Raw genomic sequence first — 12,418 nt, 5'->3', positions numbered from 1 at the left:
AGCCCTTCTAAGCTGACGTTTAAATAGTTAAATAGTTAGTCTAAAAAGAGCCTAGTTGGTTAGATTTTTTAAATTATTATTATTTGTCTGTCAATAAATGTAATTTCAACATGACATAAGGTCATCAAATAGCTTGCAGACTACTATTTTCTTTTATTAGAACGAATGTTTTTCTAGACACTCAGCACAGAAGATGACTATTGAAACCTTCAGTTTCAATGAAATGAAAGAAGTCGATGGGAGGTGTAAGTTTGTTCAATTATTAAAAATGTGTTCAATATTTATTTTGCTGCCAAATTGGATTATAAGATTTTCAACAGCAGGTGGCAGTATAGGCCAGTTCGAAGTCAGACCCGACTTCGGGTCAATTTTGCCTTTGCTGTCTGCTCTATTGAGCTTTAGGGTTCACATTTGTCCCCTGAATTGTGAATACTTTCACAATATCAGAGTTCTAGTCATTAGGCTACTCGTTTTACCCTACTATTTGGCTTTGAAAATAGTGTGTGTAACTGTTCAAAGACACGTGGCACTCGTCCTCAAAGCAAACATATCGTCATCTGGATATGGTAAGTTTTCTAATGTTTTGAGTTTATAAAACGTTTTGCATCAGTTTGATTCCGCGCATATTTGTGCAATTTGTATAATACTGAAAATAGCTACTTTTCGGAGATCTCGTACCCCTATTTTTTTCCATATGAAAGTCATACTGAGTGTTTACCAATAACACTTGCAGTTGACAACCCCATACGCTTATAGCTGGCCTATAGTGAACACGTACATGTACACGTTCATGTAAATGTTGTCGGAAAATATTTACATATATTAAAATTACCATAGTTTTACCCCGAGCTGTAAAAGCCTATGACGTGAGATAGTGAAGGAGAGCTTCTGTTTACCACCTGATCGATGTTGCATTCGGGGCGGACAAATGCTGGAACTTGGGTGGATGGTTGCTGGTCGATTGTTATTTATATAGACAGCTAGGCGAGTCTTTATGAATCATCCAAAAAAAAAAAAATACTCCATGACGTTGCAACGGAAGCGGAGTATAATCTGTTTTCATGTTCTTTCAAAGTTGTTTTTGTTCCATGGAAATTTAACTATTGTCAATGTTTGTAGTCTTTACATAATCAAGCACACTACAACCGCTCGCTGACATTTGTTCACATGAAATATTTGGATTGTCGCGATCACCCGGTTACACAAGTGTTTATTTGTGGTGATACACGAGAGAGAATTTGGGGTAGATGAGCAAGAGACGCACCAGAGAGGTGCTTCACAGAGGAGCGATAATTATGTGCTTTCACTGCCTGCAGTCATCAGGGGCCTCTCTCCTCAACACTGTTCTGTGATAAGGCAGAAAGACAGTTCAGAGTCAGGTTACAATCACTGTTGTTGTTTCAACAAAAGCACCCTTTCCATGTGTTTGAAGCCGTTTATGTCAAACCAAGAATGTGTCAAATAAAAAGGCAGACCTGTGAACCATGGTCTGTTTGTTTTTATCTCATCCACAACATCTCTCTGACAACGGTCATGTTTTGAATGGGTCAGGTTGCATTGCTCAAGCAAACAGACTCTGCCGACATCTATCAGGATTTATTTTCCCCTTCCATAAAGAGAGTTATGGATTCGGAGGTCTTCGAGGTGGTTAGCTAGATTTGCGTGTGTCAGGGGACCACGTCTTCACTGCGGGTTACGGGGTCAGACTCGTATTTAGTTAGACGTAATGATCCTGTTAAGGCTATGAATGGACCACCATCTAAGCGAGCGTGTCTTTCTCAGCCCACGCCTCTCCCCTCCTCCCCTGCCTCTCTTCTCTACCTCTCTTCCTTTTTGCCCAGGATGTGAACTGTGATTAATTGACTTACAGAGGGGCTCAATGACTCTCCCCAATGACATGGCCACAGTCAGCCCCTACATCAATAGAGTCCCGGGTCCAGAGGGAGAGAGAGCGAGATGAAGGGATTGGATGACGTTTTGGGGCTTACAATGCTACAGCTGGCTCCCGGGGAAGGACCCAGGGCTGAAAAGCCAAGTCTCCAGGTGGCTCATGGGGCTTTAGTCTGTTCAGTGTTGGATAGCCTCCCATTTGCGGGATGAGCATCGACGAGCGTGCTGAAGTGATGTAGGATGAACTGGGAGCCGTTCAAGGAGTACGCTTTCCAGACCCTGACCTGGGTTTTGCTGGAGTGATGCTGGAGTCCTTTTTGTTTGGGCTGTCTCTGGTCCAATAGGATCGGGCCTTGACTGTGCGAGTGTCATGTACCTGTAACGTACCACCAACCCTCTGTTTCTCTCTCTCCCTACTTCCCTCCCCTTTGTTCCCTCCCTTTCTCTTCCTATCTCTCTCTCCCTCCCACCCTCTCTCTCCCTTTCCCTTGTTCTCTCCCTCCATCTCTACCTCCCTCTGTCTGCCTCTCTTTCTCACTTTCCCTCCCTCCCTACCTCCCCCCCCCCCCCCCCCCCCCCACCCTCTCTCTTTCTCCCAGGCGTCCTCAGGTTCCTCCCTCCGGGTCCATGCCCTGCGTCTGGGCCCGGGTCAGGAGCTGCTGAGCAGCCTGCTGGCATTGGTGGAGGAGAGAGGCCTCAGAGCGCCGTTCATTATCACCTGCGTGGGCAGCGTAACCAAGGCAACGCTCCGGCTGGCAAATGCCACCACGGAGAATACCAATGAGGTATAGGCCGGGCCCGACCGTTGGTTTGCAGACATGCCTGTGCTGACGCTGCGGTTAGCTGCTCTGAACAAATAAAGGAGGGTTGTCACTTACTCCATGTTTAGTACTCACAAGGGGTTTGGGCTGGGAAGGGATGTCTACTGTATCATTGAGGCAATAGATTTGAAAACTGGACCTTTAAATCCTTACATAGAATATATATTGGCGTTTGTGTGTGGTGGCTTGTGTGTCAAACTTGAAAAATGCCAGAATGAAAGACTTACACGGTTGACCCCTTATTAGTTTTTTCAAAGTCGTATTAAACACATGAGGTACATTGTCAAGTTCTTCCGTGGTATCCCCAGTGCAGTACAGCAATGTGTGATCCCGAAACCCGGCGTCCCTCTTTCCTTCTGTCAGGTGATCCACCTCCGGGAGCGTTTTGAGATTGTGTCCCTGGTCGGTACGCTGAACAAGGAAGCCCACTTGCACGTGTGCCTGGCTGACAAGGACGGGAGGACAGTGGGAGGCCACGTGCTCGGTGACCTGGAGGTGTTCACCACGGCCGAGGTGCTCGTCGGCGAAGCCTCCGACCTGCACTTTGACAGAGAAATGGACGATCGCACGGGATACCCAGAGCTGGTCATCAAGCCACGCTCTTAGAAGCACCGGAGGTTGTGGTCGGATTTCACGGCAATCGTAGTGTATCACAAGAGAAAGAGAGATGAAAGTATCCCGCTGTGCTTGACCACTCAATAAATGGAAACCGTTTTTTCCTCATAGTATTGTTAATGGTATTTGTGATATAGTCTTTTTTAGCACACATGCTTCCCTACTATCATGCTCTTTGTACATTTCACCTGTACGCACACACACACACTCACACTGACAGACTGGACACTGACACGCTTCACTAAAAACAGGACCCTGGAGAGAGCTGACAATCTCATCCGACATGTATACGTGCATGACAACAGTAGGCAGAAGAGTCAACCAGAGAAGCCCTCTGTTGTGTTGTGGCGTCTCTGTTTCCACATGTGTAGACTTCACTATGGTTCTTTGTCTCACAGTGAAAGGGAAAGGAAAACGCACCCATTTCACAGTAATTAAATAGATATTCAACCACCTATTGTTCCCCATCCTCAGCTGATGTGAACAGACGCCCCCCAAATTCTGGACGGCGGAGCGCCTTTTGCACCTTCCGCAGAACAGATGACTAATGATGTAACACCCAACAGCTGTGGAGGAAACTGTTTCCCCCCCCCCCAAAAAAAAAAAAAGCTTGTTCCTTTTGCGGAGCAACCAATGAGAGCGTCTCCCCCGGTCTGCAAGTGTTCCGCTAATAGATGTTTAACTAAACCCCGTCTTTTCAAACGCTCTGACCCCCTGGTTGCTGGGAAACAATGGGAGAACTCCCAAAGGATTACCAGTGACCTCCACACCGCCCGGAAGAAAGGAGCCTGTGCTCCGCCTGTCTTGCAAACAGAGGGAGGGAGGTATATGGTGATGGGAGGGGCCAGGGGAGTGGTAACAACCTTTTGATGGAGCAGAGTTTGCATAGACGGCCTCTAATTGGACCCCATGCCTTGCTCCGACCGAGGACGAGCCAGTTAGAGACAACTTTCATCACGTATTCAAGCTGGGTGCACGCACGAGCGCGCGCATGTGTGTGCGCGCGGGTGTCTGTGAATGTTTGGATTCGAGAAAGAGAAAAAAGAGTAAGAAAATAAGGGGAGGAAGGAAGAGAAGGCCACATTGTTAAAATGCGTGCCTTCAACTCTGTTTTATGCACTGCGAGTTCTCTCTCTCTCTTTCTCTTTCTTTCTCTCTCTCTCTCTCTCTCTATCTCTTTCTCTCTCTCTCTCTCTCTCTCTCTCTCTCTCTCTCTCTCTCTCTCTCTCTCTCTCTCTCTCTCTCTCTCTCTCTCTGCTGTCCTTACTCTCCTCCTTGCCTTCATGCCCGTGGTGCTGAAAGCCTGTACCTGTATATGAAGTGTTTGGCTACTGAGTGAGAGGTGCATTAAATTGTTAAACAGATTAGAGTTGATGATGACTCATGGAGTCAACTACATGTGAAGCTCAGTACTACAATACATTAACAAACTGATCCTTTAGCTCCCTGATGCTCTTACACACAGGACACGTTTAGATTCATTTAGAAATCTGCACATTCTTCTTTTATAGAGGTAAAATGACAAGTCCAATGTCAAAATGTTAAACATTAACTATGGTCCATTTTCAGGATGTGGAAATGGCCATTACTTTGCCCCGCAGTGAGACAGATAGCAAACTTTTAGATATAACACATGCAAGTACTATGAAAACATGATTCTGACACTGACTACCCTTCAGCCAGAAGGAAAATTACTAATTATAACGTTATTCATGACCAGTTGACTAGGGACATAATCAATTTGATTCAATTCGAATTTATAATTCACTACTATTTTCGAGGATGGTGCAATGCTTTCAATGTGTAAAAATGTTTCAATTTATTTTTTTACATTAATATAAAGTTCATATAAAAATATATACCTGTTGACTAAAACATATTGCCAAAGAGGGACTTAAGACTTGACTTGGACTCTACCTGAAATACTTGCTACATAAAGGGAATATGTAAAAAAAAAAAAGACCTGTGAACAGCTGTTTAACACAAGAGTTTGCTATTAAGGGGATCTGTGCATCGCCTACTGTACCTCCTGGGCTCTCAGTGCATTTGTGACTTGGCGTTAGAAGATACCCATGCAGACATGCAGCACTGTACATTGACCGAAAAGGTGGAGGTTGTGTGTCATTGCTAATGTAAAAAAAAAGTGTGCCTTACTTTACCGGCCAACGAACGGCCACACATCTTTTTGACATCGGCACACACACACACACACACACACACACACACACACACTCACTCTCACAAACTCCTAGGGCATCATGCAGATACATTTTTGCTGTATACGCAGGAGAGGCTAAGCCTGGAGTGGCCATTGAAATGAGCCAGAGCATCACTTACCTCCAGGCTCCTGGTGCTTTCAGCTCTGAGGGGGCATGGTGGAGTGGCTGTGCCCCCCTCTTCCCCCCGCTCCTACCCTCAACTCCCCCTCGCATTGGGTCGAAATGCTACTCCTGTCCTCGTATCACTTATATCTATACACCTGACATGCCGTTGGTGGATAAACAAAGGTGGGCTTTTGTTGTGTACGTTATTTGGTGTGTGAATGATTTCAGGCCTCAAAGAATTCTTCAGAGTTGATTTTCCCAAAATGTGTCGAATGCAAAAAGTCTTGTCCCAAGCTAGATTCAGCCCATTCAAACCTCAATCCATGAAAGCATCTTAAAAGGGAGAAGATCAGTTTTGGTAGAATAATAAAGGATTGTGTTTTCTAAAGGTGAAACCAATAATTATGATTGCGTTTGTGGTATTAATGCTTAGAAGCCATCAGCCGCCATACCGCCGGGCAGTAGCCCAATCCAGAGTGGACAGAAAGGATTCCCGCGGCATCTTTGTGCTTTTGTTTTGATCTGTTTACACAGTGTGGTGGCCGAGCGCGTTGGTGGTCCACCCCGTAGCCCCCTGGGGGGGGCAGGGGGGGGGGCAGGGGGGGGGGTGTTTTTTACACATACTGCTAAGCAGCTCAAAGTCTTCTTTTGTAGCAAATGAGGAGGCATGCACCATTTTATGATTTTTCTATTGTCTATTTGGGGTTTGTGTGCCTTGTTCTGCCTAAGGTGTGGTCTCACATCCGCCTCATCATCTTCCATCAGCTCTTTGTGGTCGTGGCAGATAGCCGTCCTTTTGGTTTGATCTCGCTTTGTGTTGCCTTTTGATGCTTTTGCCTTCGACGTGCGTTCTACATCAGGGAGACGAGGAGGCATGTTTGTCATCAAATGCTGCTGTGCGTCCTCTGCTAACAGACATGCCGCAATTACACGTCTCTCTTTACATCTCTCCCATCAGAGGGAGAGAGAGGTGGGAGGAAGAGATGAGATGCGTGTGAGTGTGTGTGTGTGCATACATGATTGGTTGTGTCTCTGTGTGTGTGTGTGTGTGTGTGTGTGTGTGTGTGTGTGTGTGTGTGTGTGTGTTGGCAGTCCATTTGTGTGTTTGACTTTTCAATGTAAATTCCATGATTTAGGTGGCTTGGGGTGGACGTCCTCTTTACTCTTTCCATTAGTGAGGATTAGAAGCTGCTCTGTGTGCTGGCATTTCACTGTGTCGTCCAGCAACATACCAACCATTCACCAGCACACCACCTTTCCCTCTTTTCAAAGTAATAGTGACATGAGGACGACTGAAGCTAGTTGAGGCACTGATAGATAAGGGTACAGTGATAAGTACAATGCAATGGATTGACCTGCCACAACCAGCATTGATGAACCACCTTCTCTGCAATGTTAAATGGACAAAGGTTACCTTACCCTTGGTAAGATAATGTTGTGAGCTTTCGCAAGCGGAATGGAGTAAATCAAATTTAAATATGTTAAATGAGAGCTTAACACTTTGACTTGTTTTTTTCCTACACAATTGGAAGTGTTCTTAAAGTGGAATGATTTTGTATTTTCAGATTTAAAAAAATTATATAATACTTATTGAGCAACTTTAATATATGTTACTATGTTTGTACTTATACTTTGTAAGTATACTTTAAGTATAATTTTTTGTCACATGGGTTATCTGCTTTGAAAGGTGGAACCGTCTCTCTCACACGCTCACTCTTGCTTTCTTACTCACTGTGCCTCTCCTTGTCGCTCTCTCTCTCTTAAACATACCGGCACGGAATGGCATTTTGCAGAGGAGTCCATTGTTGTACTACAATAAGAGATAAACTTGACCTAGGAGGCAGAAAACAGGGCGGATAGAGCACTACACACTAAACGCTTTTGAGAGTCTCCTGAAAATCGGCCTGTCTGTTTCTGAGCTTACACTGATGACCCAATGTACCTGTTAAATATAGATTTGTGCTTCAGACATCATTTGTGTCTTGGCATAGATTAGATTTCAGTTGTACCATCTATATTCGTAATAACTCGTCTTGAGTTCAGTACGCTCCAGACTCCGGGTAGCACGGCACTGACCTTGTTAAACTCATCAACTGCTGATGTATCAAATGTGTTCTTTCCGGAAACGTTGTGTGGCCTGTTCCCCCGGACAAGGATCTTTATCCTTGGGACAAAGGATAGCTTTGTTGCTTTTCAAACTGAATAATTACATTCATTCTGTTTTTATTGAGGATGGGGAGAGTAAGTCATTTGTAGACAATCTTCATTTGTGTTGCTGCACCATCATTTATCCAAACTGACACCATTCCACTAAGGGTGTATTATTTAGTTCCATCATTCACTACTCTAAAAACAAATGACCATCCGCAACTCGCCCCCCGCCCACCCCACCCCCCACCCACCCCACCCATCCGTCTCGTTTGGGAACAGATTGATTAAGAAGGCAGTACATTCTCCCCTCCTGACTACATAGTTGTGCTAATGAGTCATTTAAGAGTGTCATTACATTTGAAGGATCTCTCACAGATCCATGGCAGGGACGCAAAAATCTCTGCAATAAACCCCTTTTCCAGTTCCATGTTTTAAGAGGCAGCAGTGTCTGTCACATCAGTGTGGGCTGATGATTAGAGTGGAGGGTTCTGAGTGAGGGGAGCTGGAATAATTTGGCTGGAGGGTACATACTGTATGAAAAGCTTTTGGTGTGTCAAATGCACAGTGTCTTTTTCCTCAAATGTTCTCAGGCAGAATTGGCATTTTGTGTCCATATTGTAGTGTTACCATTTCTGTTCATTGGAAATCGTCTGTGACTGTAGATTTATTGTTTTGTGTACAGCACATACATAACAGAACATCATGTTAAAGTGCGAGTACATTTTTCTTGTATGTAAGTTGTTATTGTTTGTTACGTTTCATGTGCATTACCTGTATGTGTCCACGTGTGGGTGTGTGTGTGTGTGTGTGTGGGTGCGCATCATTGTGTGTAGGTGTAGATTCATGTGCATGTGTGTTCCAGAAGCAGATCTGTTCAGAGCTCTCCCATTTGGCTGCGTTTTCTCATTAGTGACTTTCTCCCATTTGAAAGCTTTTGTCCCCGAAGCCACATTAGCGCGTAATGAGCCTTTTTCGACAGCGTGGGGTCAGGCTCGCTAGCTCTGCTCGGCTAACCCACCTCCACAGGAGCCCTGACATGGCCAGCCCATATCATTATGAGGTGCGTGCTAAACAGCCTCTGATTTGACTGGGAAGCCCGCAATGAGAGAGGATGTCGCACCGAAACACCGGTCCTCCGGCGGGGTCATGCAAGCCCTCCTGGGGAGCTGTACAGTGATAAGCCACAGCGAACGCACTGATGTGACAACTTTCATGTTCAAGCCAAAGTTCCCAAAGGCTAATGAAGGGAAGCTCTGTTTGAAAATCACAGTGTGAGACATGGTGGAATTGGATGACGGCATTTTGCTATTATAAGCACCAAGAAATGTGGCTGTGGGTGTCTGAGGCAAAGGAGGCAAGCAAAGAAGTTTCAACTGATATTATGTGCATCACAAAGTTGCCATCATAGGCATGCCGTAGCTTCACTGGAATATGTAGCTACAGAGGTTTATACACAGTCTCTAATCCACACACCGACTCAAAATAGGTTTTCACCAACAGCACAGAAAATGTTGTCATCCATCAATGGCATTTGTACACCGACAGTCAGAATTTGGACTTATTGTTTGAACTAGGGACAATTCTTATTAAGTGTTGCCACAAACCTTCTTGTATTAGAATGAATATGATTGACATGTAGCCTTGTCTGTCAATGCCAGTAGAGGCTGAAACAAAGGAAGAATGAGCCCATTGTAGCAGTTGGGTAACTGGATTGTCTCCAAGAGAACATCAGAAAATGTTGCCGGAAACAATCCTGGCTTCCGCTGCTAAACAAGGAAAAGTGAAACATTGTTAGTAAAGATTCTATACATAACTTGTCAAGATCATCATTGAACAGCACAAATGTTTTAACCTGGAAGGCGACCAAGGGCTGAATATGGGACCTGGATGCACAACTATGTACGGATGTCAACCTCTGCATACTATTGTCTTGTTTATATACAGTATTTATATGGCAGGGCGACTTACATTTATTAGGTTTTCTACCTTTGAGACATATTTTTTTTGGACTGCATCATTATTTTACTGGATAGCTTGTTTTTTCTTCCTCGTCTCCGCGGAGTGGTTAGGACAAGACCTATCACACCCCTATCCACTTAGAAGTGTGTCCCCACTCAAGTGGGGCTATTGGTTTTAATCCACCTCTATGTGATTCCCAGTTTGGCCTGGATTTTAAGCTCCTCCACAAACACCCGTCGAAGAGGAGGGAGAGGCGACAGCTGTACGGCTGGAGGGTTGTTGACACTGGGACGTGTATCGACTGCTTCATTATGATACTGTTTTAACAGGACTCAACACTATATCCTCCTATTTCCAGTGGGGGCTTTAAATGTGTGACCTTTGACAATAACGGGATGATCTCCCCATCCTCAGAACACCTCAGGGGAGAGTGATGGTGTGATGTTTTTTTGCCAGCTGGGGGCAGTATTTACCAATCATTGTTCAACCACTTTTCTATCGTTCCATCACTAAGTGAAGCTTTTAGAATGTAATTTCCCTTGCAAAAATAAGCTGCAAAGATTCTAATAGAAATATATCGGTGATATCACACCGTTTTATTTGGTAAAATGTATATGATATATTTAGCTGTAAAGATGTTTGACAACTTATTTTTCCTTGTGAAATATCATTTTGCCAGTTCCCCAAAACATAAATATTTGTAACATGTTTTACAATTAGCTCATAGCTTTAAGCCATGTTTTAGTAATTTAGCTTACATGTTTGTGTAATTTATTATCTCATAATTACAACAACAAAATAAGATATACACCATGTGTGAAAAGCATGTGCAATGAATTTCTCAAAAAACACTCACAAGCACCTTTCAAGCTTTGTTTTTCTTAATTTTTAGGGTAACATGGAAAACAACAGCTCAGTGTGTTCATGGACAGCTTGGAGGTGTTGTATGTGAATTATCACTCACTCCATCCTACATCTCCTCATATGTTATTTTTGTCACTCTCCCTTTTCCGATACCCTTTCCTGACAAACATTGGTGGACAAAAATGAAATTAAAGCCATTTTCCATCAAGGGCCTTCAAGGTCAGTGTTTTTATGAAGGAGAGTCTCTGAGCAGGCCCTCTGGGAGAACACAAGAATGGTAGGCAAGCTTTTCTCTAGGTCAGCAGTTACCTGAAATGAGAGGGCCTCGGGAGCAGCTGTGCCTTCACTGTGCTCTAGTGTGGTCATGTAATACACCCTCATGTCTATGGGAAGCATTCCCATAGAAAAGTGTCTCTCTACACCCGCTCCAGGGTGGTATACTAATTTGTTTTTATCACAATTAGTCAGAAGTAGACCTAAGTCATCAGTAGGTCCACTTGGCTCCAAGTCTTGTTTGTTGATATCAAAGGGCACTTAGTTTGGTTTTGTCATTAGCCATTCACAGTGATGTTGTATATTCTAACTTTCAGGGCATGGGTCAATATATCTCTCACAATTTGTCCTGGATGAATGATACAAAATGTATCTGAGACTATCATGCGACTGAAAGAAATGAAGAGACTATTTTGAATGATCCGCGAAATAAAACGACGGTGTATTATGAACATATGTGTGGTGTGCAGGGTTATGCCCGATGGCTAAAGAGAAACGACCAATGTGCAAATTCATGGCAAACCTCTTTTGAAAATTAATTGAATCACACTCCAGTTAAAGGCTAACCGGGGGAAACATGTTTGTTATTAAAACGCTTTATACTTGAAGCTCATCCTCTGCATTTCCATGCTAATGGGCAGGTAAGGGCTCTCACGCTCTGGTATTACTGGGCACACTAGGCTCCCTGCCAGTGGCATCCCTGTTTTTAACAGAGTGCTTTCAATTCACATCAATTTAGCCCAATTAAACTGCTTTACGTCCACTGAGAGTGTTTCAGAGCAGCATTACAAACCATCCTTTTCAATTAGCTATGATGAAAAGATCCATAACAGATCCCTTTGTTTTCTGTCTTCACATCGGGCCGCCCAATATATCACATATGAAACCTTGTTTACCAATTGGTTACCAAACTGAATCTACTGGCCGCCACACATGGTCATCTCTGCCAGTCTGCAAGCCAAATAATTTGAAATCTGTGATGAATGCACAGTGGGAAAACATGTTTGTATAGATACCGTTATATGGTATTCTTATTTGACATGTTATGGATTCATATGCAGTAAATACATTAAAAGAGAGAGAGAGACACACTTCAACATTACGAAATGATTCCGGTTTGTTTAGAAGACGTATCTTCTAAATTGTAGCCATTATTGGTCCTGAATTTAACCTGCAGACAAAGCAGATTATGATCCTGCATGTGTCTCACATGCAATCAAAAATCTCTATTGGTTCTTTATTCTCACAGACTGAGCAGAAATGGATTCAAAGAGGCTCCGGCATGAAGACATCCTCAAAGAAGCACAGAGCTCAAGGCTCCATCAGGACCTTGGAGGCATAAATTGATCTATTATACTATGTGAATATGAGCTTTTCATGTGCCGGTATCCCAGCCAGCAGATCAGCGAATCAAAAGAAGCTAAAATAAATAGTTGGATGGAAAATTGGATGAAGACATATGGCTGATGTCTGTATTGGAATAGTTTGAATTATAATGTGTTATATGGCACAGTGCATTTT

At 43.8% G+C, this 12,418-nt stretch overlaps 1 protein-coding gene across 1 annotated transcript; it reads left to right on the top strand.

Annotated features, from left to right (window-relative positions):
• Positions 1-374: 374 nt before the first annotated feature.
• LOC134025003 (bifunctional protein GlmU-like) lies at positions 375-3,434 on the top strand. Its single transcript, XM_062467780.1, has 3 exons — positions 375-566; positions 2,490-2,675; positions 3,075-3,434. Exons 1-3 carry the CDS (start codon positions 564-566, stop codon positions 3,315-3,317), a joined length of 432 nt encoding a protein of 143 aa, XP_062323764.1. The 5' UTR covers positions 375-563; the 3' UTR covers positions 3,318-3,434.
• The last annotated feature ends 8,984 nt before the right edge of the window (positions 3,435-12,418 follow it).

This window comes from Osmerus eperlanus, chromosome 8 (assembly GCF_963692335.1).
Source record: "Osmerus eperlanus chromosome 8, fOsmEpe2.1, whole genome shotgun sequence".
NCBI classification, from domain to species: Eukaryota; Metazoa; Chordata; class Actinopteri; order Osmeriformes; family Osmeridae; genus Osmerus; species Osmerus eperlanus.
Note: the sequence above shows the minus strand (reverse complement) of the source record. Positions and strands in the feature narration are given on the sequence as shown.

Excerpts from the sequence above, each read along its gene's own strand:
- LOC134025003 (XM_062467780.1), top strand. Across the intron at positions 2,676-3,074 it reads CCACGGAGAATACCAATGAG|GTGATCCACCTCCGGGAGCG; the intron begins GTATAGGCCGGG and ends TCCTTCTGTCAG.